The sequence below is a fragment of the Pezoporus occidentalis genome, unplaced genomic scaffold, assembly GCF_034315485.1.
Source record: "Pezoporus occidentalis ecotype Australia unplaced genomic scaffold, CSIRO_AGI_Poc_V1 ctg11, whole genome shotgun sequence".
Classification (NCBI taxonomy): domain Eukaryota; kingdom Metazoa; phylum Chordata; class Aves; order Psittaciformes; family Psittacidae; genus Pezoporus; species Pezoporus occidentalis.
Window position 1 is genome coordinate 7,674,704 of NW_026912886.1, and position 23,151 is coordinate 7,697,854.

The 23,151-nt window shown below is 39.3% G+C and overlaps 1 protein-coding gene across 1 annotated transcript in view; it reads left to right on the forward strand.

Moving 5' to 3' along the window:
- The window catches only part of TRPM7 (transient receptor potential cation channel subfamily M member 7), a 61,307-nt gene that overhangs the window by 7,564 nt on the left and 30,592 nt on the right, over nucleotides 1–23,151 (forward strand). Inside the window, exons 2-7 of the mRNA XM_062629082.1 lie at nucleotides 13,945–14,024; nucleotides 18,390–18,428; nucleotides 18,870–19,068; nucleotides 20,708–20,921; nucleotides 21,844–21,968; nucleotides 22,569–22,740. Coding sequence (XP_062485066.1) covers nucleotides 13,945–14,024; nucleotides 18,390–18,428; nucleotides 18,870–19,068; nucleotides 20,708–20,921; nucleotides 21,844–21,968; nucleotides 22,569–22,740 — 829 coding nt within the window. The remainder of the gene's footprint in view (nucleotides 1–13,944; nucleotides 14,025–18,389; nucleotides 18,429–18,869; nucleotides 19,069–20,707; nucleotides 20,922–21,843; nucleotides 21,969–22,568; nucleotides 22,741–23,151) is intronic.

Sequence of the window (23,151 nt, forward strand, 5' to 3'; positions counted from 1 at the left end):
CAGGTGCAGTTAATGTTTTAAATACCCAAGTCTTACCAGTTTCTCCTGTGTTCCTTGGCTGCAGTATAGTCAAAGCTGTGGTTTGCAGAATTTTGTTAAACAGCAAGTTTAATACAACTTCAACTGAAGGCATTAGAAAAGTGCACGTCTGAGGTGATCCTCTGGCCAAAATGTTTGAGAGTGTTCTTGAAGGAATTCTCACTGATGGAAGTAATCTCACACTAAGGAAAGAGTAATGAATCACTGATACCATAGCTGACAAATACCCTAGAGAACCTTTTAGGAACTTAGCATTGCCTGGTGTTGCAATGCCTCTGAATGCAGAACTGGTTGAAAGAGGTTCACTCAGCCTGATTTCACAAGCTATAGTTTACCGAGTCCTTAACGGTGCTGCTCAAAATGTTCATGAGTTATGCTGCTGACTGCCCTGTGAGCACTTACCTTGGCCCGTGTGAGGGACACTAAGCAAAGACCTGGAGGTTGGGATGGACATTAACCTCTCAAACTGGCATTAACTGGCTTTGCAGCCAGAGGCATTGAAAAGCAGAAATATCCCCTTAACTAACCTTTGTCCTTTTAAATTGTGCCAAGTTAGAAATGCTCTTGATGAGGATTTATGCCTTTGCCTCATTAAGCAATTGGTCCGTCTTATTATTGGGTTTCTTTTATATAAATCTTGGGCAGAAAAATCGTCTTTAAGTTTTCAGCTGTTGGAAAAAATCCCTGGTTTGTATGCATGCAGTTTCCTGTGTAAACCCTACCTCTGTACTGTAGAACTGGGGTTCTTGTCACTGTTAAATTCTCCGTAATTGTTTCAAATGCGTTAGTGAAACAATGTGGTCTTATGTTGCTTATGTAGGGAAAAAGGGCAGAAAACACTCATCATCCTTGTCCTGTTTTGGACTGCCAGCTAGTGTTACAGGTGAACGTCCTGCACTGATGAAGGCTGCTAACAAATGTGTCTTTGTTTGAATGCATCATCTGGTTGTACTTGGTGTTTTGTAGCCCACCAGAGAAATACTTCTTACTAGTATAATCATAGTACTTTGTCGGACAGTACGATACGGTAAATTCCAGCCTGTGTTTTCTACCTGGTGTAGAAAATATGCAAGACTGAAGTTTTCCTGTGTCCAGAAAAATCCTGGTTTCAGTTGTAGAAAAAAGTTTCCTGGTCACTTGCATGTAGATGATGTACAGAATACAGGTAGACTTTGCAGAGGGAAGATTATTTGCAAAAGCTAATTAGGCAGTGAGTCCCTAGGCTTGCTCAGCGGAGACTGAGGGGTATTCAGAGCAGCTCTTCTCTTTCTTCTGCAGAGAGAATGTAGAAAAATTAGCACTGCTAAGATAAGGTTAGTCTTTTGATTATCCTCTTGGGTGTCATTACTAGATGTTTCAGGGGTTTTCTGACAAATGTAAAGACCTTGCAAGCAGAACAAAAAAAGTCTTTTGTAATTAATTTATTAGGAGTTAGTTGGGGTTTAATTATACTGTGAATGGGGAAAAACCATCATCAGTGCCAGACAAGAGTGGATGCTATTCTCAAACTCAGGGCATCTGCCCACCTAACATGTGGCCTTAGGCAACATGTTCTTGCATCATTGGCAACTCTCCAAGAAATAAAGAAATACCATCTTAGCTTCCTTTGCTTCCTGAGCATCAGGATACAGGTGCTTAAAAAGAATGCCTTTTTGTGTGACAGATCTTCATCCAATTTTCCTGGATGCCTGGAGTAAGTGTGCTTTGAGGGATTATTTTGATGTACCTTGACAGTATGCTTAGATCAGCTCAGCTGCTTTGCTAACCCAGTATCTTAACAGCTACCAAAGGGGGATGTCCTACTTCCCTTGTTCCCATCCTGGTCATGGCCACGTGGTCCTTCCCTATGCCTTAGTTTTCTGCCCAGCTTGCATCTGAATTGATTCATTCTGACATCAAAGCTACCTGCTTCTTTTTTTCTTTTTTTTTTTTTTTTTTTTCCTGGAAATAATGTTGTGCTGGTTTAGGAAGCACAGTCAACTCCTTAAAGGGCTGGTGCACAACTGCTAGTGGAAGGGAAATAGCAGGAGAATGGGTGCAAGGGCATAGTGGTAACTTGCTCAGCTTGTCTTCTCTGCCTCCACTCTCACTGTAAAATCTGAAGAATTGCGTCTGTTAAAGCAAATAATTTCCCCCATGTATTTTGGTTTTGCTTTTGCCAGGACTTCTGCCTCTGTACTGTTGTCTTTAATTTCTCTAAAATGGTAGCCTGTCTTCACTTCTTTGCCCCAGTAGGCCAGAGAGGAGGCCAGGGTCTAAGTCCAGCGCAGCTTAGGCAGGCCTTTGTGCTATGTACCTCTTGGCATTGGTCAATTTTACTGGAAGTGAATCTGCTGGAGGAAATGATAATAAACAGAAAACATTTACAAAGTGTTGTGATCTCTCAATGTCATTTCAATCAAAGCAACTAATTGTTGCTTCTCCTGTCCCACAAAAAAAAAAAAAAGGTTATTTTAACTCCGTGATTTTTAGAAATAATTTCTGAGTTATTTTAAAGCTTGAGGTATTTAACATGGATGCATTGCAGGTAGTTCAGTTATGTGGGTAACCTGCAATTCTACATCAACAGTTGATAAGAGAGCTGAAAAACTGTAATTGATCTGCTTAAGTAGGGGATACTTACATCCCTGTGCAATAAACACAAATTAAGAGATAAGATTGAGACATCCTAGGGGGCTACCTGTGTTACTGCATTGTGCTATCACTTGTGAATAGGCATTTGGAATGTATCTTTTTTTGCTAATGGGAAATTCAGTGTGAAAGAATATTTCAGCAGTTGGTATGATGTTGGGACAGAGACCTCAGTTTTTACCTAAGACTAGCCCTAGGAGAAATCAGTAAAATAAGATAGCTCAAATAATTGTTTATTTTCCTCAAAAACAGAGGGTGGAAATTTTTAAGAATTATGCCTAATTAAGTATTCTATATTATTTCAGACAGTAATTAGCTTATTTCACATGTGCCTAAATAAGTCCAGTTAAGTTTCTTCTTTGCACTTTTCTAGAGTAAACAGAAACTACTTTAATAGTTTTAGCAAGGAACTATCTCCTGATAACAGTTTAGGTATATGTATGTCTTCAGAATGCTGTCAAGCTACTTAACGCCCCTAGGTGAGGGCTGTAGTCAGTATGCACCCTAGCCAGCTCTGTTAGGAGAGCTAGTTCTCTGTCATGACAGGCAATGGAAGTGTAACTGTATCCAGTACATCTTTGTTAGTGAGCTGAATTTAAAAATGCTTAAGTCTTTGTAATTCTATAGTAGGAAATTTTGCTGTAGTAAAATTCTTGGTAGCAATTGAAAAATTGTTACAGCAAATTCTTGGTTTGTTTTGTTTTTCTCCCAGCACCTCCTGCTTTCTCCATACTGTTCTTATTTCCAAAGGACTCTAGTCACTGAGTTGACCAAAATGTTCTCTTCCCCCACTGCAGCTAGCAAATACTGGTACATTGGTGTGCATAGGTGTACAGGCAGGAAGAACAGAGAGAATAGGAGTTCAGAGAACGTACGCCATCACATCCTCTGATCCCCTTACCAAGGAAGTGAAGGCAGTTCAGGCATTGTATGACTGATTTTTGTCTCCCTCACACTTCAGGTCCAATGCTGATATTTTAATGCTAGATTGGAACCAACCTAATACTAATTTTCTGCTCTGAGATGAGTTGCTTAATGTACAGAATGATTGATTTTTTTGATAATCACTGTTAAAGTGAACAGAGTGCCAAATCTGTTTCAGGTGGTTTTTTGTGTGTTTCCTAATGTTAGTAGTTTTGGCTGTAAAAATGAATTGGATTTCCCTGATACTGTGTCTGAAGGTGTTATGTGAAATTTCATCATCCTTAGCAGTGGTCTGGTGCTGTCACCTATTTCACATGCCCACTAGTATGTTCTCTTGCTCTTCTCTCACCCATGCTATTCAGAGAAATATAATTGATCCGTAATAATTTAAATATGTGCATAAGGCTTCTGGTTGTGGGTGTGGGTTTTTTTTTAAGATATTCAAAGGGTTGTCTGAGGATAGGTATGTCAAGAATCCCTCAGTGATAACAACTTTCCATTGCTGTAGTGAGTTAATAATAGCCTCCTTAAGTCAGCAGGCACCAAAATCTTTGCTATGATGATAGAGAAGTACCTTTCTTTGTACAACATTAAAAATAAGTCAGATCTGTAAATGGAACAGGATAAGAAAGTGGTAGAGCAAGATGAACGACATCTATTCTTCCAACTTGCTCTTGTAGTTGTAATATGCTTCAGCACATAATGCATTAATCAGATGTTCATGCACTTCATGAACCAAAAAGGGAGGACCTTCTTCAAATTTGCAGCTCAAATAAAGCTGAAACATATCCTTTGCACTAGGTGAAGTGAGCTTGCAGCCTGTATGCTGTCTATGAATAGTGGCTTCCAGAGCTGAACTTTTTTTTCATCTGGAAACAAATCAGACTTAGATCAAGGGAAGAATTAATTATTTAGCTTGTTGCAGGAGCCCTTTCCTACTGCTATATTTCCAGAGGTGGCCACCACTACCTATATTTCCTACATGATGGGGAGGGGACTGGAAGTTGCTTGGGGAAGACAGCCAACAGATCCAGGGTATGTGAATTGTTTTACATAAACAATGTAAATATAATAAACAATGTAAATGAATAATGTAAATGAAAATATGCCCCAACCCTTATTCCTTCCAAAAATAAACTCAGACTTGCAGGATTGTCTGTTCATACACCCTGTGTGGCACATGCAAGGTAAACACAGCACTTGTCAGAAATGTGGGCTATGAACTGAGCTAATTTTTTCATGTAGAGTAAATCTGGTGAGCCAGGAAGTGCAGAGGTTTTAGCAGCTGTGCACAGTGTGTCCCATTAGTCCTTGCAGAAAGGACCGGGAACAGTAGCCATCCTTGATACCCACAGAAATTATTTGACCTACTTAAAAAGACTTGACATAATTTCAATTGCATGTTGGTGAGTAGGTATGCTGACTCTACCTTCCTCCTGGTATTACTTAAGCGAGTGTGTAGGCTTGCAATCTGCACCAACAGTAAGGTTAGAACGATTCCAGACTGCAGCTAAATCATTGGTGCTGAGGGAGGTGACGAGGATGCAGACTATACAATCATATCACTGTAGATAAGGAAGGAAAAGTAGACTGTGTTTAAAAATGTAGGAGATTTGGGATTGGTCGTGTATGGGTGACTCGACATTGTTAAAAATGGGTTTTGAATGAGGGACCCTGTCACAAAGAAGCAGGCAGTGTATGACCGGTTTGAAAATGCTCCAATGTACTTCTGTCATGTGTTTTTTTGGAATCTCTCTTTTGAACAAAGTGGGCTTTAGAGTTAAAAATGCTGGTTGAAAAGCTGTAGCTGTATTTTCCTTGCAGTTACTCTCACATGCTCTCTTTCTATCCTTTTTCTTTCATCCAGGGTTATAAGGGGTAAAGAATTTTTTATCTCCTTTGAAAATTCAGTGGTTTGATGCTTCTAGATTGTACCTTTGGTATATGTTTTGAAATACTTGAATGCATTGAAGTGTGAATGGGTTTAGGAGCTCACAGAAAATCATTTATAGATTCCTTAGAAGGGCTAAAATTTTTTTAGCTGGGTATTTCATTAGCCAAGAGGATTGCATATATAAACTATTTTGACATCAATTTACTTCAGTTTGTAGCAGGGAAATGGATTTACCTTTTGCTGTTTTCCTTTTCCGACCAAAATTCCAAATTCTGTTGATGAAAATTGGGAAATAAAAATTAAAATAGGTATTTTACTCGTCTCCCCCTTCCTTTCCCAAAGGCATGTTCAGCAACAGCGTGCCATCTGCTGTGCGCTCTTGGAGAGTCTGGTTTTGGCAGGTTTATTTAATTACTGTATCTGTTACAAGTGGACATTTAACTCTAAAGGTGGTTGTTACCTCAGCTGAGAGAGCGCCATTTTGGAATGACACCAGTGTGCGTGGGTCTTCGGAAATCAACTGATGCTTTATTCCATTGTGACTTGAGATACCTTGAACTGTAGGATCAGTTGTGAGATATTTTCTAGGTATATTTTGGTTTGTTTTGTTTTTAAGGATTTCATGGATGGTTATGCATTTAAAGTCTTAATACTTTCTGAAAAGGAAGAGTAATTTTATGACTAGTCTAGCTGCAGAACAGCATGCACCTTCACATGGGTGTTAAGCCAGCCATTTTTAAACATGTATTTAAAAATATGCTGGATCTGCTCTGAATTTCCCACTGAAAGACCTGCATTGCAGTTAGAAGATAACTTTCCCAGTCATGTTGGTAAAGTGGATTGAGTTCGAATGTAAGAAAAATGTCCAAACAATTTTAGTTCTCTGGGTTTTATTCTGGTGCATCAGGATTAAAAATAATGACTTGACAGTGTGAAGTTCTGCATATGAATTTATGTTTTTCCCAATTAAATGAATTCACATACACAAAATAATCCCTAGCCAACTTGATTTTGTACTTCATGATTTTACGGTGAAAAAAATCTCACAGAAGCAGCCTCTTCTCAAAGCAGCACACTGAAGTCATTTTAGTCAAGTTCGGGAGAGCTATAAAAATCTCTTTTGACAAATCCAAAGTGCTCTTTGCATCCAGAACTGCATGTGGATGTGGTAAATTCTGTGGTGCCTGCTTTACGTCAGAGAAGAACTTGATGAAACAATAGCTACTCTGTTAGAGACCTGGATTGCTGTGAAAACTGTTTGAAGCAAATCTCCTGAACTGTTTAATGAAGAATAGGATTGTTGAAGGTTTGTTTTCAGCACTAAGGGAGCCATTGATACGAAGAGTCATATCTTTGCTCGCTGGCTCCTTTGAGGTCTGATCCTGTGTACATGAGAATGGACAGAAGGCTTTCTCTGACTGCCTTTTTAAATTCCCTGCTTCCTCTTGAGCAATGTATTTTCAAGACTGTAGCAGTAGTTTCATGAGAGAGGTCTTTCAACCCAGAAAACTAGAGCTGTTCAGTTTCTTATGAGCCAACTGAAGCCAGGTGAACCGTTCTGCTCAGAACAGGATCTTCAACATAGCAGAGACACCTTTCGTTGCACGATGGATCTGTCTGCCTCAGCCAGTCAGGTTCTGTTACAATAAGTGCCTCAAGGGCTTTGGGAAGAAGTAAATGAATGATTTTTTTCTTGTAGATGACGCTGGTAGTTGTTTCCAAACAATAACGAAATAATCCTGATGTGTACAGCAGGTAAAATACCCTTGCAAAAATTTTCATTTGTAGTGAATTAAACACCAATTGAAGGTGAATGCATAATCCTTTTAATTCAGAGTGACATACTTCACAGGGATACATGAAAGCACTCTGTATAAATATCGTTTAGCGTTGTGGTAAGTTGGGCCTTTTTGTCTTTCTAGTATTGCACATATTCATACTTTCTATAGAAGTTACTTTAAAACAAAATGGTAAGATTGACTGGTGTTCGACTTACTGATTCAAGAACAAATCTTGAAAGCTTTTTGTGTGTTGTGTATTCTCTGGACAGACAGCACTGTTATTCTTCAGCAGAGAGTCTTTTAAATATAGTTCATATTACTAGCTGGCTAAATGCTTTCTTTACTCACGCTCCCCTTTAAAACAAAACAAAAAAAAAACAACAACCCCAAACAGTAATTATAGAGGTATGTAATTTTAAATTGCAAGGAAAGCAAGTAAATTGAGTGTCTGGGGTTTGCTGGAACCAAGAGTTTAAAACAAATATTAGCAAATACATGGCATTGAACTGCCGACCCTTCTTTTTCCCTCCCGTCTGCTTATTTACTTAAAGTTAGCTGAAGTTCTGATAAATGTTTCCTTGAGGAACTGAGCTGTGCTTTTCTAGCATTTTTAATACAAAATTTGAGTCATTTTCTTTGGGAAATGTAGGCATAACTGTCTACATAATTAACCACCCCGTTACTTAACTCGTCCTGGGATCTACATTTTCAGTATCATTCAGTTATTTTGTACTAAGAATAAGTCCAGGTACTTTGCCTAGAGCATGGTTCTTAATGCCTGTGATTCAAAGCCTCTGCTGGAAATCTTTGCAGCGAGAGCTAACATGTATTTTATTTATGGCACCTCTTCCCACAAGAGGTTTTATGAATCCTAAACTACTTGATATGTATTCATAGAATCATAGAATAGTTAGGGTTGGAAAGGACCTTAAGATCATCTAGTTCCAGCCCCCCTGCCATGGGCAGGGACACCTCCCACTAAACCATGTCACCCAAGGCTCTCTCCAACCTGGCCTTGAACACTGCCAGGGATGGAACATTCACAGCTTCCCTGGGCAACCCATTCCAGTGCCTCACCACCCTTACAGTAAAGAACTACAGTAAAGAATTCACTTAATTTGGTATCACATTGATCAGGCCTTTGGGCTTTATTTGGTTTTATTTGATGCATTGAGTATAAAAGTGGTAATAGTTTGCCTGGAGTTTCTGCCTCTCAGCTCTAGCTGGGGGCACCCAGTGCTCAGCTGGGGGTTAGCTGGCTGAACAGGGATCACAGTTCAGCCCCACAGCACGTGTTTGGCTAATGGAGTGGGCTTCTTAGATAAAGAGATCCTCTTGTAAATCCTGAAAAGAGTGTGTGCAGTATAGTTACATAAGAAGCCATAACTTGTCAGTGAACATTTCCTTGACTAGACAAGCTAGAGGACGTTCTTAGTACAGAATGTCTCTTGGAAGTGTTTTGAAATTTATCTTGTTGGCTGTAAGTGACCTAGACATAGGGCTGCTCTACAGCAGAGCTAGCCTGGCTATTCCTGCTGCAGACAGTTTCCACTCTATCTTCTTGTTTTCAGGCTTGCTGCAACTTTCCATATATTTTCATTTGCCCTGGAAACTTAAGCTTTCTGGAAAATAGGAGGTGGTGGGGAAAGAATATAGAGTCTATTTTTAAATAAAGGACAAATAAAACTGGAAGGTTTTTTTCCTCTTGCATGTGTTGAACTGCCATATGGTGTAAGCAAAGGTTTGAAAGATGAAATATGAGATGCTGTAGAAAGTGATATGACTTCTAAATTTGAAACTGAGGTCTATGTAATCAGTAATTGAAAACTCTACTATCAGTCTTTCACAAAAGCCACAGTTTGGAATATTATTCTTTTTAAATCCAGGTCAATTTCCTGATTCAGCTGGCCACCTTTATAGAAAAATTGTCAGCAGAACAGCGTGGTTGGTACGCAGTGTTGCAGGTTTGAGAGTGATATATTTGGGATGAGTTAAATTTTAGTTTTGTAACAAATATTCTATAACTTAATAGCCTCAACAGTATACAGTATTGCAAATGAGTAGAAATAATAAACTGGTATCCTTTTGTACATGAACAGATTCATGATTGTCAGCTGTACACCGTATATGTGCTTATTGAAGGTCATGCAAGTCATTTTGAGATCCTGCCAGTAAGGAAGGCTTCCTTTCTATACAGAAAATAATTCAGACCAAACTGGCTGGAGAAACTGGGAGAATTTCACAATAGTTTGATAAGGCTTTGCTATGCCATTGTGCATCAGTTGCTAGAACTTAGGCATCTTATTTTAATATGTTGAATGAGAAGCTCTTATAAATGCTTTTCGTGTGAGTTGAAGGGGGAAGAGTGGTAGGTGGTTGGTTGGGTTTTTGTTCTGAGACCTGATTTCGTACTGTACTTTGCTTCTTTTCACTTGTAACCTGCTATCTACAAACCCTTAAATTATAGTTATTAGTATTAAAAGTTTCATTCTACAAGAAGACTTGTTAAAAATGTTCATCATGAATTTCAGTAAAGATAACATAAGGAATTCCTTGCATCTTGAGCAGGTACACTTGAAAGGCTGTGGGATTATTTTGGTATTTACCTACTTGTAAAGATCGGAAATGCTGTGGTTGGGCACATTGTCTTGAGTTTCCAGTTCAGCAAATACTTGTGTAAGTTTTGTTTCAAATAGAGATTATAATTATTTCAGCACTTATGAAACTGTTATGAAAGGACTTACTTATTGGAAATAGTTCAAAGTATTTCCTTTAATCATGATCCCAGGGTGAGTATATGTCTTCTAGCTTTAGTGAATCAGATCTGTGTGCTTTTTTGTTTCTTGAAGCTCTCTGAGAAGTACTGAAAGACACGCTTTTGTCTGCTCAGGAATCAGTACAACCACAATGAAGTATCATCTTGTATAACCCTCTACAGCTTAAAGACTGAGCAAGAGCCATGTTGACCTGCTGGGGACTAGGAGTTAGTAGCCACAGTAGCACAACTTCTAGGAAAATAAAAGTCAACGGGGTTTTTTGGTGTGCAAATAAGATCCTGCCAACACTGACTGCTAAGAGGTCTTAATGTGGTGACAGTTTCTTAGACAACTCACCTGTAGGATAGTGAAGGTAGTTCAGAATAATATTAATTGCATTAACATTTCGCTTGTAAGTCTTAAGTTACATTTAGCTTGCGAGATTTGAAATGCACAGGAGAGAATCTGGAAAGCTGAGGGTTTGTTTTTTCCTTAAGGTGCAAGTTTGAAAACAAATAAAGGAAATGGTTGATCCTACTTGTGTGTTTTGCTAAAATCTGACTATATTTGGGGGGGAGGGTTTATAGTTTCTTCCTCCTTCCCCCACCCCTAACCTTTTTGTCTTGATGAGCAGCGTATTGAGAGCTCCTGACCGGTATTGCCTGTAACCATCATGTACACCTCCTAAAATGCACTAGCAAACCAGATTGCTCCACTTAGCAGAAGTGGCCCGATTATTGGAAGCAGAGTTGAAGAGGTGCAGTTGTGTATGCTTTAGAGATGATTAAAAAAACTTTAATGAGAGTAGGCAAGTTTTCGAGCACAGCCTGATAAGCTGTGTATTGATTTTTTGACCACTGTCTTGGTCTCCTATTTGAAGTTAATGTTTAGCTAATAAGGAAGTATTTCTTAAAGGTAATTGCTGCAACGAAGTTATTTTCAGTGTTCTCATGTTGTCTTCCTTTTTCTGGTCATCACAGGAACATTATGTAATAATAGCTCTTACTTACCAGGAAGGCAATACTGTGTGTCAGTTCTTCCTTTGAAATGTGACCTTTACCTGTTTATGGGAAATGTTGGAAACTTCTCTCACTTACTCTGCTCTCCTCTTGGATTGCTTTTTTTATTTTTTTATTTTTTTTTAATTTTCTCCTCAGCTGAAAACAAGACTCTAATTTGCAAGTTCTGCATAAAATCTCTAGCAACAAAGACTAATCAGTGTGCAGCAGTGCTTCTGGACAGAGTCTAATTTTACCAAATGAAAAAATCCAAGTATGTTTTAATAACGTACAGCCTCCTCCGTGTAAATAGTATATCTGTACCCATGTTTTACTGAAAATATGTTGACTGTTGAAGAATAGAGAGAAATCTTTGGTTAGAACTGAACATTCTTTAAGATAAAAATTAATCAATTTGGGGTTTTTTGTTTTAATTTTCAGATCAAGTTTGGGCTTTTTTCTTGTAATTTTCAGGTCTGTTTATTATGAAAAGTGGTTGTGCACATTTTGAGCTAGTGACGCTTGTCCTCAGAGTCCTCAGCTTTTATCACCACAAAACAACATTGCATGGAGCAATTGATGCAATTATTTATGGTTTATATACTGCAGATTTCAGTATCTAGGATGTTATGCCTGTGATAGCTTGCTTCAAGGTATGGTTTTAGCCAGCTGGCTAAAACTTTTAAATATTAAATTACTCTTCTTCATCTTTTTATATTCTGGAGGATCTGTAAAGTTCATATGTAAGCTTAAACTACTGGAATGTTAAATTAATGATCTATGCTGGACCTCAGTCTTAGAAAATGAAGTATAAAAATACATACCCAGGTAAACAGTGAGGACACTCAGCTAAGCAGAAAGCAGCTTCTAGAACTGAGATTTGTGTCACAAAGGCTAAGGCTTAGTAGTGTTAAAAAAATACTAGGCGAGGAAGAAGTTAAAAAATTTGGACTACTGAGTACATGTGTATTTTTATGTGTAGCATGTTATACGTATAACAATGTATACGTACACGTATATCAAGGTTATTTTTATAACACTGCTGATCTTCAATTAAAGTGATGTGCTGCTTTATTCTTACCTGAGGACTACAAGTTTAGAGAAGAATTTTGACGACAGCAGAAGAGATCTTCTCTTTCACAAGTCTCTTTAGATTCACTCACTTCCAATCTTCTGCTCCAAAGAAGAAGGAAGAAAAAAACCCAAACCAACCCCAAAACCCCACCAAAAAAAAAGAGGGAAAGAATTTATAATACTGTGTTTGCATATAACATCCAATATCCTACTTTTCTCTTGCTCAGCCTTTTTGTCCCCTTTGCAATGGTATTCTGCCCTATGTGTAGGGGAAGGAGGTAGGGCAGCAGCAAGCAATGGCTTTGGCTATTTATTTCAGGTGTTTAAAATACTAATTTAAATATAAAATATATGGTGTGAGTGCTCATTTTGTTGTTTATAGCTCCTCTTCCCCATCATTCTTCCCTGTGGGTTGTGCACCTACCTTTCTCCTACCCTTCTTTCTCTCTTGGGAAGCATCTGTCCTCTGCAGCTTTCCATCCTCTTTGGAATAGTCTGGTGGCTGTCTTAATGTGAAGATGCAAACTGAAGCAGCAGTTTGTTGATGTCTTGTCAGATTCATAGTCAAAGTTCACTAAAAATACTGGAGGGAGATCATGATGAATAATGTAGGAAAGATCTGCTGAGTCTGGGAAAGGTTTTGAAAGAGGGTGGGCAGTTAAGGAGCAGTTTTCCAGGGACCTGTATTAAAAGTAGCTGCTACTTTCTTGTAAAAAATTTTCTGTATTATCTTAAACTGATTTTGAAATTGCAATGAGTGAAAACCCATCCATTTTTACCGAATCTTTTGTTAGAGTAGATCTGCAAAAATAAATGATCTTGATTTCTTCATAGCTTCCACAGACCTCTGTTCAGATAGCTTTTCCCCCCGCCTTGTAAAATATAACAGGTATGAAATTTCTCAGACTTTTCTAAAGGTAAAATGTAAACGTAGAACAGGATGTGGTGTTAGCAACAACTGAATTTTCCTGTAATATTAATAAGGATTTAAAGCAATATTACACAAGGTGTAAATTGGCATTCCAAGATTTTTTTTGTAATTCTAATTATTAAAAATCATATCTGAGTTGCTTTACCAATGTATTGCTGAAATGTGACATAGGCGTTGTGCATTATGATATTGTTTAGCATGTAATCCTGAAATTATTGTATCAGATGTTAGTGGTTGTTTAAAGCAACTGAAATGAAATTATATCCAGCTATTCGCATAAGTAAGCATTTGAAGAAGTAAACATCCTTAATTTCATGTTTTGGAACATCTTTCAAGTTTCAGCTTAAAACACAGTGTAGAGATTCTAATTAGACTTGTTTATGGAAATTGAAAGTTTCCTGATGGAGAGCAGAGGTTATGACCTATTTATTGCTACTAGAAAAGGTTGCCTGTGTTGTTAAGAAAACTTCCCTAGCAGCAATTTCAAGATGAAGATTTTACTTATTAAAGAGGTAAATAGATGAAATTACTGTGATCTCAGTGTAGTGCAGTCAATTTTTAAAAATTTTAACTGATTTTACATCTTTATTTGTATATTGCAGATTTTTGTCATTTAAATGTTAATGTTGAAAAATACTGTTTTGGATTTTAAGAGGTTTATGTATAACTTAAATAATGATGTTTCTACTTTTAATCAGTGAGATACTTGTATAGCGTCATATGGTTTTGTTGGTTTTTGAGAGACAGCAAAACATTAAATGGGAATTTAACTTCTTTATGTTAGACACTAATTACCTTCATCTTTAAATAATAAAAAACATTTCATACTCTAATTACTTCTTCCTTAAAATGCATTTTTCATTGCAGAGTTCTGTGATTTATATTTTATAGCTCTTTTACACTTTGTATTTTTCAGTCCCAGAAATCCTGGATAGAAAATACTTTCACGAAGAGGGAGTGTGTGTATATTATACCAAGTTCAAAAGACCCCCACAGGTAAATGATAAATGATTCCATTCCTGCTCTTTAAAATTTAAAAAAGTCAGTATTGTCAAGAGAGTGTATAATAGATTTTTGGACTAATTACTTTATCTGTATAAAGTACTGTCTTTAGTAAGTGATAGTAGTGGTGATACTGGTAGAGTTTACCATCAGTAAGTGTTACCGGTATAATTTAGGAGTTCCTGTGCAATGATTGAATTTGGAGCCACAGATTCAATAAAATGAAATTGAAAATAGATTCAAATAGATATAAACAGATTCAAAATTTGTATTTTAAAGCAGTTTTGTCTTCCCAAACTCTTTGCTATTGTCATTAGGGATTTCAGATCAGCTTTTTTTCTTTTTTTAGCTTCATATATTTGAAACTTTTTTTTTCTGAACTTTAAGAAACTTCTTTATCACTCTTTTCCACAAAGTTACAAATATCTTCTGTTGGGGCAGGATAGTTTTTTATTAAGTTTGGTTTTAGGCAGAAAAAGAACAAAGTAAATGCTGTAGAATTTTACTTATTGTAAATAATTCACCACATTCCTTGAAACCATGTGACATCAGAAGCTGTTAGAATTTATAGCCATGATTGTAGGACATGGAAAATTTGTAAATGCAAACAAAGTAATTAGGAAGCTGTTAGAATTTCCACAAGCAACAAAATGGTCTTCAACACTTGCCTTTTTAGTTTAACCCATTTGTAGCATACAGTGGGCTTTACAACTTTCCCATCATATTTTGTCCTTTGGTTTCTAAGAATTGCTTACCATTGTTCATGATGTGTAGATGAATCAGCCGTAGACAGGAATATTTGGTATGTTTTGTTGATCGGTACCTTTGTTAGAGTTAAAACTACAGTTCAGTATTAAAAATGTAGATGATAAATAGCAGTGTTATTTCTATAGGGGACAGAATTTAAAAACTGATTATGCTTAAAGTCTGGAAACAGTTTAAGACTACTGTGTGATATCTGTATTTGTATGCTTTCGCATACTAACTCTTAACTATAGTTTTCTCCTGCTTATGGAATGTCGTGGTTTAAACCCAGTCAGGTAACTCGTTCACTCACTTCCCCCCCTTTCTTGCCCTCCCCCTGCTCCCAGAGGGACGGAGAGGAGAATCGAAAAGAATGCAACTCCCACGGGTTGAGATAAGAACAGTTTAGTAACTAAGGTATAACACAAATCACTACTGCTACCACCAATGATAATAATGATAAAGGAAATAACAAGGGAAGAGAATACATCATCTCACCACCAGCCGACCGATAACTCGCCCCCCAGGCCCAACCAAGCTCCGACCGATACCTCCTCCAACCCTGCAGTCTCCCAGCCCTTCCGGCTAACTCCCAGTCACATCCTGGGCATGACGTGCTGTGGTATGGAATACCTCTTTGGTCAGTTTGGGTCAGGTGTCCTGTCTCTGCTTCCTCCCAGCTTCCCCTCCTCCCTGGCAGAGCATGAGGCTCACAAAGTCCTTGGCCAAACCAAAACATCGCTTGTTATCAGCTCCGTTCCCGAGCTGAAAGTCAAAACATTGCACTGCACCAGCTACCAAGAAGGGGAAAAATGACTGCTACTGCTGAACCCAGGACATTATCCACCCCTTATTCCATACCATTCACGTCATGCTCAGATCCCACATTTTCAATATACCATCACTCTTATCTCAGTGCACTCTTATCTTAGTGCATGGACCAGTCCCTATAAAGCTGCTGAGTCCATCTGGTCCATGATGTCAGGCTCCATCTCTTGTAACAGTCTTCCAGAGCAGGAGAGACTGTGTGCAGTGTTCACACTCGTGAATAACCTGGGCAATAGTGTCCATTGCTAAGTCCACCCCTCGATCATGAGTCCATATCTATGTTGCATCTTTGCTCTGATGGCCTGAAGTGCCATGGGCCCACCAGGCTTAAAATAATTCACTGTCCCCTTAAGCAGTTTCTGCAGCTTGTTGCTGGGGACTCCATACAGCTGCCTTCCATCTCCGACGCTTCCAAAGCACTGGAGGGGCCCAGTGGACTACATAGTTGCCCATACTGTCCCACACACCCTGCCACTCATGACTGTCCAGCCTTGGGGAAAACCTCTTGGTCCCCCCATATTGTCGTCTAACCCCAGACAAGACCCAAACCTGACTCTGCTTAACTTTTGAGATCAGACAAAATGGTGGTGGGTAGAACACAGTCTGTGTGTGTGCCAACATGCTGATCCCCATCACAATCAGCAGGCAGGTCCCAAGGACACCCAAAGGCCATTCAAAACCTTCAGAACTCTCACACGATGCTGCTGTACTTGTCACTGGGGCTGGTGTAGCTGCTGTGCTTGCCGGCTCTCCCACCACCAGCTTCTCTTTTCCTGAGTCCGGCTCTTCCTCCTCTGCCTTGCTGGGAAATGCTGCGTGGTCTCCTGCATCCTCCTGGGGCTCGGCGGGCGGCTTCCGGGAAACGCTCTCGGCCGTCGCGGGGCTGGGCTCCTCCACGGGGCTCGGCTCTTCCGCGGGGCTCGGCTCTTCCGCGGGGCTCGGCTCCTCCGCGGGGCTCGGCTCCTCCGCGGGGCTCGGCTCGGCCGCGGGGCTCGGCTCTTCCGCGGGGCTCGGCTCCTCCGCCGCCTTCTCCCGCTGCTCGGCAGCCCCTTCTTTCTGCTCCTCGACCGCCCCGACCTCCTCCACCGGCAGCCGTCCCCTCGCGGCCTCCGGCCCCGCTCCTGCCGCCGCTTGGTCCCCGGGGCCGCTCTCCCGGGCCGCTTCGGCTGCCGCCGGCTCCCGAGGCCGCTCCCCCTCGGCTCCCCGCAGCCTCACGAAGATGGAGAGTAGGGTGAGGGCCAGGGCGGTGAAGAGCAGCCGGACGGCCAGGTACAAGTCCACGGCCACGTCCGTCCCGCCCTGCTGCTGGAGCCTGCCCGTATTACAAGCCATTGCCATAAAGCACAGTGAGACAAGAACCTTAGCCCAAGCCCCATACTTGATAAACACTATCACAGCAAATACCGGCTCTACGTAAGTTACAACATTCTGAAGCTGTGAGATCAACAAGAACAACTCTGAGAGCCAATAAATCAGCATTGTGACGAGCGACTATTAATCTGGTCAGATCTGTCGTTATCTCAACCCTTCGTGCCCCACGTTGGGCGCCAAAAAGAACTGTCGTGGTTTAAACCCAGTCAGGTAATTCGTTCGCTCACTTCCCCCCCTTTCTTGCCCTCCCCCTGCTCCCGGAGGGACGGAGAGGAGAATCGAAAAGAATGCAACTCCCACGGGTTGAGATAAGAACAGTTTAGTAACTAAGGTATAACACAGATCACTACTGCTACCACCAATAATAATAATCATAAAGGAAATAACAAGGGAAGAAATACATCATCTCACCACCAGCCGACCGATAACTCGCCCCCCAGGCCCAACCAAGCTCCGACCGATACCTCCTCCAACCCTGCAGTCTCCCAGCCCTTCCGGCTAACTCCCAGTCACATCCTGGGCATGACGTGCTGTGGTATGGAATACCTCTTTGGTCAGTTTGGGTCAGGTGTCCTGTCTCTGCTTCCTCCCAGCTTCCCCTCCTCCCTGGCAGAGCATGAGGCTCACAAAGTCCTTGGCCAAACCAAAACATCGCTTGTTATCAGCTCCGTTCCCGAGCTGAAAGTCAAAACATTGCACTGCACCAGCTACCAAGAAGGGGAAAAATGACTGCTACTGCTGAACCCAGGACATGGAAATTACAGAAAATGGTGGTATAAATTTCTCTGTTATGCTAATTTTAAATGTCAGGAAAATTGATAGCAGGAAAACATGGAAAATGTTTAAGATGGAAGAGGGTAGAAATTTTATATAGACTTTATATGAAGACACTACTTTATAAGGTTTGTTCAAATATATCTCTTTCTGTCCATGAAACTGAGAAATGATCAAATAACCTTCCCACCCAAGCAGTTCAACTTAGATGTGTATTGGAAGGATCAATTTGTAGAACAGGTTCAACAATGTATAGCTTGAGTACAAGAAAATGCTGGTTTGTAAGTAACTTCTCAGCATCTAGCAAAATGTTTCAGTTGGAGTACTGCAGATAATCCAGTCAGAAATATTCCTGGGCTTCTGATATTAATGGTTCAAACCCATCTGAAGTCTCAGGATTGAAATTTTTGCATGTTCATGTGTTTTTAGTTGCCAAGTATACTGTAGTTATGTACAATAAAAATAGACAAGTTACCAGGTTAAAAATGGGTGAACTTGGGCAGCAAGTTTTCCATTTACTGCAGATCGCTTTTGTTCAGTAATCTTTGTGTAAGTGCATGAAGTGGTGTGAATCGTTGTGTATTATGTCCCCTCTTAATACTGAACCTGCCGTTTACTCTTATCTTTAAATATTTCTTACAGATGCCTTCCAGGATGTCAGATCTGTCAGCAGCTTGTCAGGTAATTACAATATTTTGTAATTACAATATTTTTTTTTCCATTAAATAAGCACTTTAATAGGGTTTTTAGAAGTTTTGGTCAATATTACGAATGACAAGTCAGTGAAAGGTTAGATATAAAACAAATACAATTAATTAATAAAGAACTGTCTGCAATACATAGATCACAGATTTATAAATGTTATATAAATGATTTGGCTTAAAAAGAATGATTCACCTGGCCTTCAACTTGCTATCTCAGTGAACTTCAATATGTAATGATTCTTGTAGTGAATTCTTGCTATAAATATGACAACAAGGCTTGCTCTGGAAAAGAGTTTTATATAATATTTAGAATCTTTGCTTTCTAAATCTGATGCATCTGTTATAGATGAAAGAAGTTATTCTCTTTTTCTAATAATAATAATTACTCAGGTATTCTAAATGATATGGTTGGGTGCAGGTGCTGTTGCGGTCGCTTGGTCAGGCAACATGCTTGTTTTACTGCAAGTCTTGCTATGAAATACTCCGATGTGAAGCTGGCTGAAAACTATAATCAGGAAGTAGAAGAATGGTCAGTGGAAAAACATACAGAACAGACCTCTACTGATGCTTACGGCGTCATCAACTTTCAAGGTGGCTCTCATTCTTACAGGGCTAAGGCATGTATGACGTTTGCTTTTTTCTTACTCTAAACATGTCGATAGGGGTGGTGTATGCTTTATTCAACTTTATTGAAATTGAAGGCTGAAAACATCACCCCTATCGTGGCAAGCTAGTAGCCTCTTCTAGTATTTTTTTATTGTGATCTGAATTCTTTTAAATTTCCATTTTAAAATATTCATTTTTCATAACAAGTTGCCCAGATTTATCAGGATTAGTTGTATTCATGTACAAACTTACCCTCAAATTGTAAATGGTGATAAGAATTTATAATCACTTCAGCAAAACATTACATTAAGAATTTAGTGTCACTGTTTCAAACTTCATGAAAATAGAGCTTACTCATCTGTGCTGCTTGCTTCCTACTATTAAATTTTTGTAGCATGTGTTAAGTGACATCTGCTATCTTAACCTTCTCTTCATCATTTTCAAACTCTGAAAAATAATTTAAAATTATGGGCAGATGTGGAATATGCTTCTTAAATAGACATGGTCAAGATGATTAAAGCATGATTGTGCTGATCAGAGTAATTAAGATTTTTGGGAGAAGACTTAGTTAAAAACAAGCATACCAATAAATCTGAGCTTTGGAAACCAACTCTCAATTCACAGACAACTGGAAATTCTGACTCATTCTCCACAACCATTTTGTAAAAGATTTCTAGTTCTAGAAATAATGTAATGCTTATACAGTTATAAGCTGCAAGGGGTTTTGATACAGTGTGGCTCCTATGGCAGAACTGAAGTGCTTGAGTGAGGGAGCTGTGTTCTTTATGCAGCCAGCAGAGTCCCGAAGGATGGTCCAGCACTCTAGGTCAGATCATCTCTGTGAAGAGAAGGGCTCTTCACAGAGTTATTTCATGTTTGTAATAACAGTGTATGAGTTCTTTGTATGCTTAATATAGCTTAAAATTGCTGCAAATCCTTTTCTACCAGTACAGGAATAGCAAGCTGCGTATACTCATTTCTGTGCTTCTGCAGGATGCTAGTGGGGTTGCTCAGGTCTATTTATTGGAATAGTGACTGTTTTTAGTTAGAACTAGATTCAAGTAGGGTTCTATTTCTATGTGATGTCCCCTCCTCTATTGAACAGCTTGTATTAAAGATGCAGAAGTATTTTTAACTGATCATCCATCTACTTAGTCTTCCACTGTTAAACACAGTGAGTTAAAAAGCTTCTAGTTTTGAAGTTTCCTGTTAAAGAATGTAGTTTTCCTTCCCACCAGGAATAGGGAAGAAAAAGCAAGCAGCTGTCTTTCTGTAAAACTTTTTGCAGGGGACATGCAAGCTTCTCCCCAGCATATGGCTTAACTTTTAGAAATATTTCTGGATTTCATCTAATTTAGACACCATCCAGTGCTTTCATGAAGCCTTATTTTTCTAGGTCACTGTGCCAATAGGATGGAGTAACATAATCTTTCTGTAGTCATTCCTGTTCAAAAAACTTGCTTTCAGAACTGTTAACTGTCTTGTCCTTAATTCTGTGCTTGTTTATTTATTGCTGATGTGTTTTGAGGATGTGAATTACATTTCCATTATTAGGAATAGGGTAATATATCCTGAAATCCTGGTTCTTTTTTTTACACAGTGATTTTGTGATGATTTAAGAACCTTTTAACACTCTTTTTGTGCCTTCAGTATGTGCGATTGTCGTATGACACGAAGCCTGAAGCTATTCTGCAACTTATGCTTAAAGAATGGCAGATGGAGTTGCCGAAGCTTGTTATATCTGTACATGGGGGCATGCAGAAATTTGAACTTCACCCACGCATCAAACAGTTGCTTGGCAAAGGTCTCATTAAAGCTGCAGTAACAACAGGAGCCTGGATTATAACTGGAGGAGTGAACACAGGTAAAGAGGTACCAGCTGAGGAAGTTGGGGCTGTTCAGCCTGGAGAAGAGAAGGCTGCGTGGAGACCTCAGAGCAGCCTTCCAGTATCTGAAGGGGGCCTATAGGGATGCTGGAGAGGGACTCTTCATTAGAGACTGTAGTGACAGGACAAGGGGTAATGGGTTAAAACTTAAACAGGGGAAGTTTAGATTGGATATAAGAAAGAAATTCTTTCCTGTTAGGGTGGTGAGGCACTGGAATGGGTTGCCCAGGGAGGTTGTGAATGCTCCATCCCTGGCAGTGTTCAAGACCAGGTTGGACAAGGCCTTGGGTGATATGATTTAGTGTGAGGTGTCCCTGCCCATGGCAAGGGGGGTTGGAACTAGATGATCTTAAGGTCCTTTCCAACCCTAACGATTCTATGATTCTATGTGTGCAGTTCACTGGACTACAGTTTATATGAGCCAAAGTTTTAATGGCTACACAGCTTCATCTTAAAGCAGAGTAAATTTGTGTGCATTTGGTCAAGTGAAATTAAAATAATACGTTTTGAACACCTGTAGTTGGAAGTGGGCTGGTGTTTTGTCTTGCAAAGAGAAACCACACAAAGGTGAAAGGTTGGGCGTTTGGGGCATTTTTTGTTCGGGGAGGGGGGGGTGGTGTTTGGTTTTGAAACTGCAAGAGAAGAAACTTAACACAATTAAACCAAGTGCAGTAATGTACTGGAAACTGTTTCTTGATTGGCTCATGTTTATTTCATTAAATTACTGATACATAGCATCGGTACTTTGTTTCCTTCTAGTAGATGTAGTATGGTGCTTTTTCCTTGATGTTACATCAAGTAAGTTCCCAGATCCTTAAAGGCCCAGTTAACTAGTAAAAAGTTGTATTTCTTAGTAAGATGCGGCATTCAACACATTGAAATCTGTTTGTGCACAAACAGGTGTTGCAAAACATGTTGGTGATGCTTTAAGAGAACATGCTTCCAGATCATCTCGAAAGATTTGCACTATCGGGATTGCTCCATGGGGAGTGATTGAAAACAGAAATGACCTTGTTGGAAGAGACGTAAGGATAAATTACCTAATTGAAACTGAAATAACGATTTACCTGACATTTTTTTTTGACAAATCTGCTCAAGCGTATGTTTTCACTTGCTCTGCATCATTGGAATAATTGCCATGAGGATACATTGACATCTGAGGGTTATGCAGGATGAGTGTAAACAAGTTGCAAAATGCAAATGCACTAGAGGAGGAGCTTGTTCTCAAGTACTTAATCCTTCTTCCCTCCCTTCTTCCCTCCCCCTCTATTATTACTGAATCAAGTAACAAAAATGCTAATGTATTACAAAGAATTCATATTTGCATAGGATGATAAGTTTAAAAAAATTGATGCAGAGTCTTCAATGCTACTTTAGGGAAAAACAGACATAGGTTTTCTCTAAAGACATCTTTTCAAAGGATATTTCCTGTTATTCTTCAGAACAGAATCCTTTTGTGATTGTTACCTGCTCTCCTGCACAAAGTTAAGACCTGCAGCTCTTGGTGTGTCCTGATCCAAGGCATGCTTACATGTTTCTTGTTAAGCCACCAAAAAGGTGAAGTTTCACAGAAACAAACCTGAATCTTTACAAATAAAGAACTTTGTTGTATGCTTATACTCTAGGTGGTTGCTCCATATCAAACTTTGTTAAACCCATTAAGTAAACTGAATGTCTTAAATAACCTCCATTCCCATTTCATTCTGGTGGATGATGGAACAGTTGGAAAGTATGGAGCAGAAGTTAAATTGCGGAGAGAACTGGAAAAAACTATTAATTTGCAACGGATCCATGCAAGTAAGTAATTCTGATGCCTGAGGGCTGAGTTTTACTATGTTTAATGAAGAAGATACTTCCACCAAACACCTGAATGAGAAAATAGAAAAATCAGTCTTTTTTTTTTTCAAGTCTGAATGATTGTTTGCAAATTTCAACTGCTGCTTTGGACCCTGGATATTGCTGGTACGTTTAAGATTTCTCTGGGACCAGTGAGGAGGGTTCTTTTGAATGAAGATGTCAATTTTTGCTTTATAAAGTAAATATACATCACTTGAGTTGTTAGTATGTTGTCAGGATTGACTGGTCTGATTGATTTGTGGTTTTGACACTGATGACTTGCAGTTTCACAGTAGGGCAATTGAGTTTGTAAAACATCTGTGTTTGTGCAAAGAAACTGTGACTTTATGTGTTCCCAATTATGGAGCAATT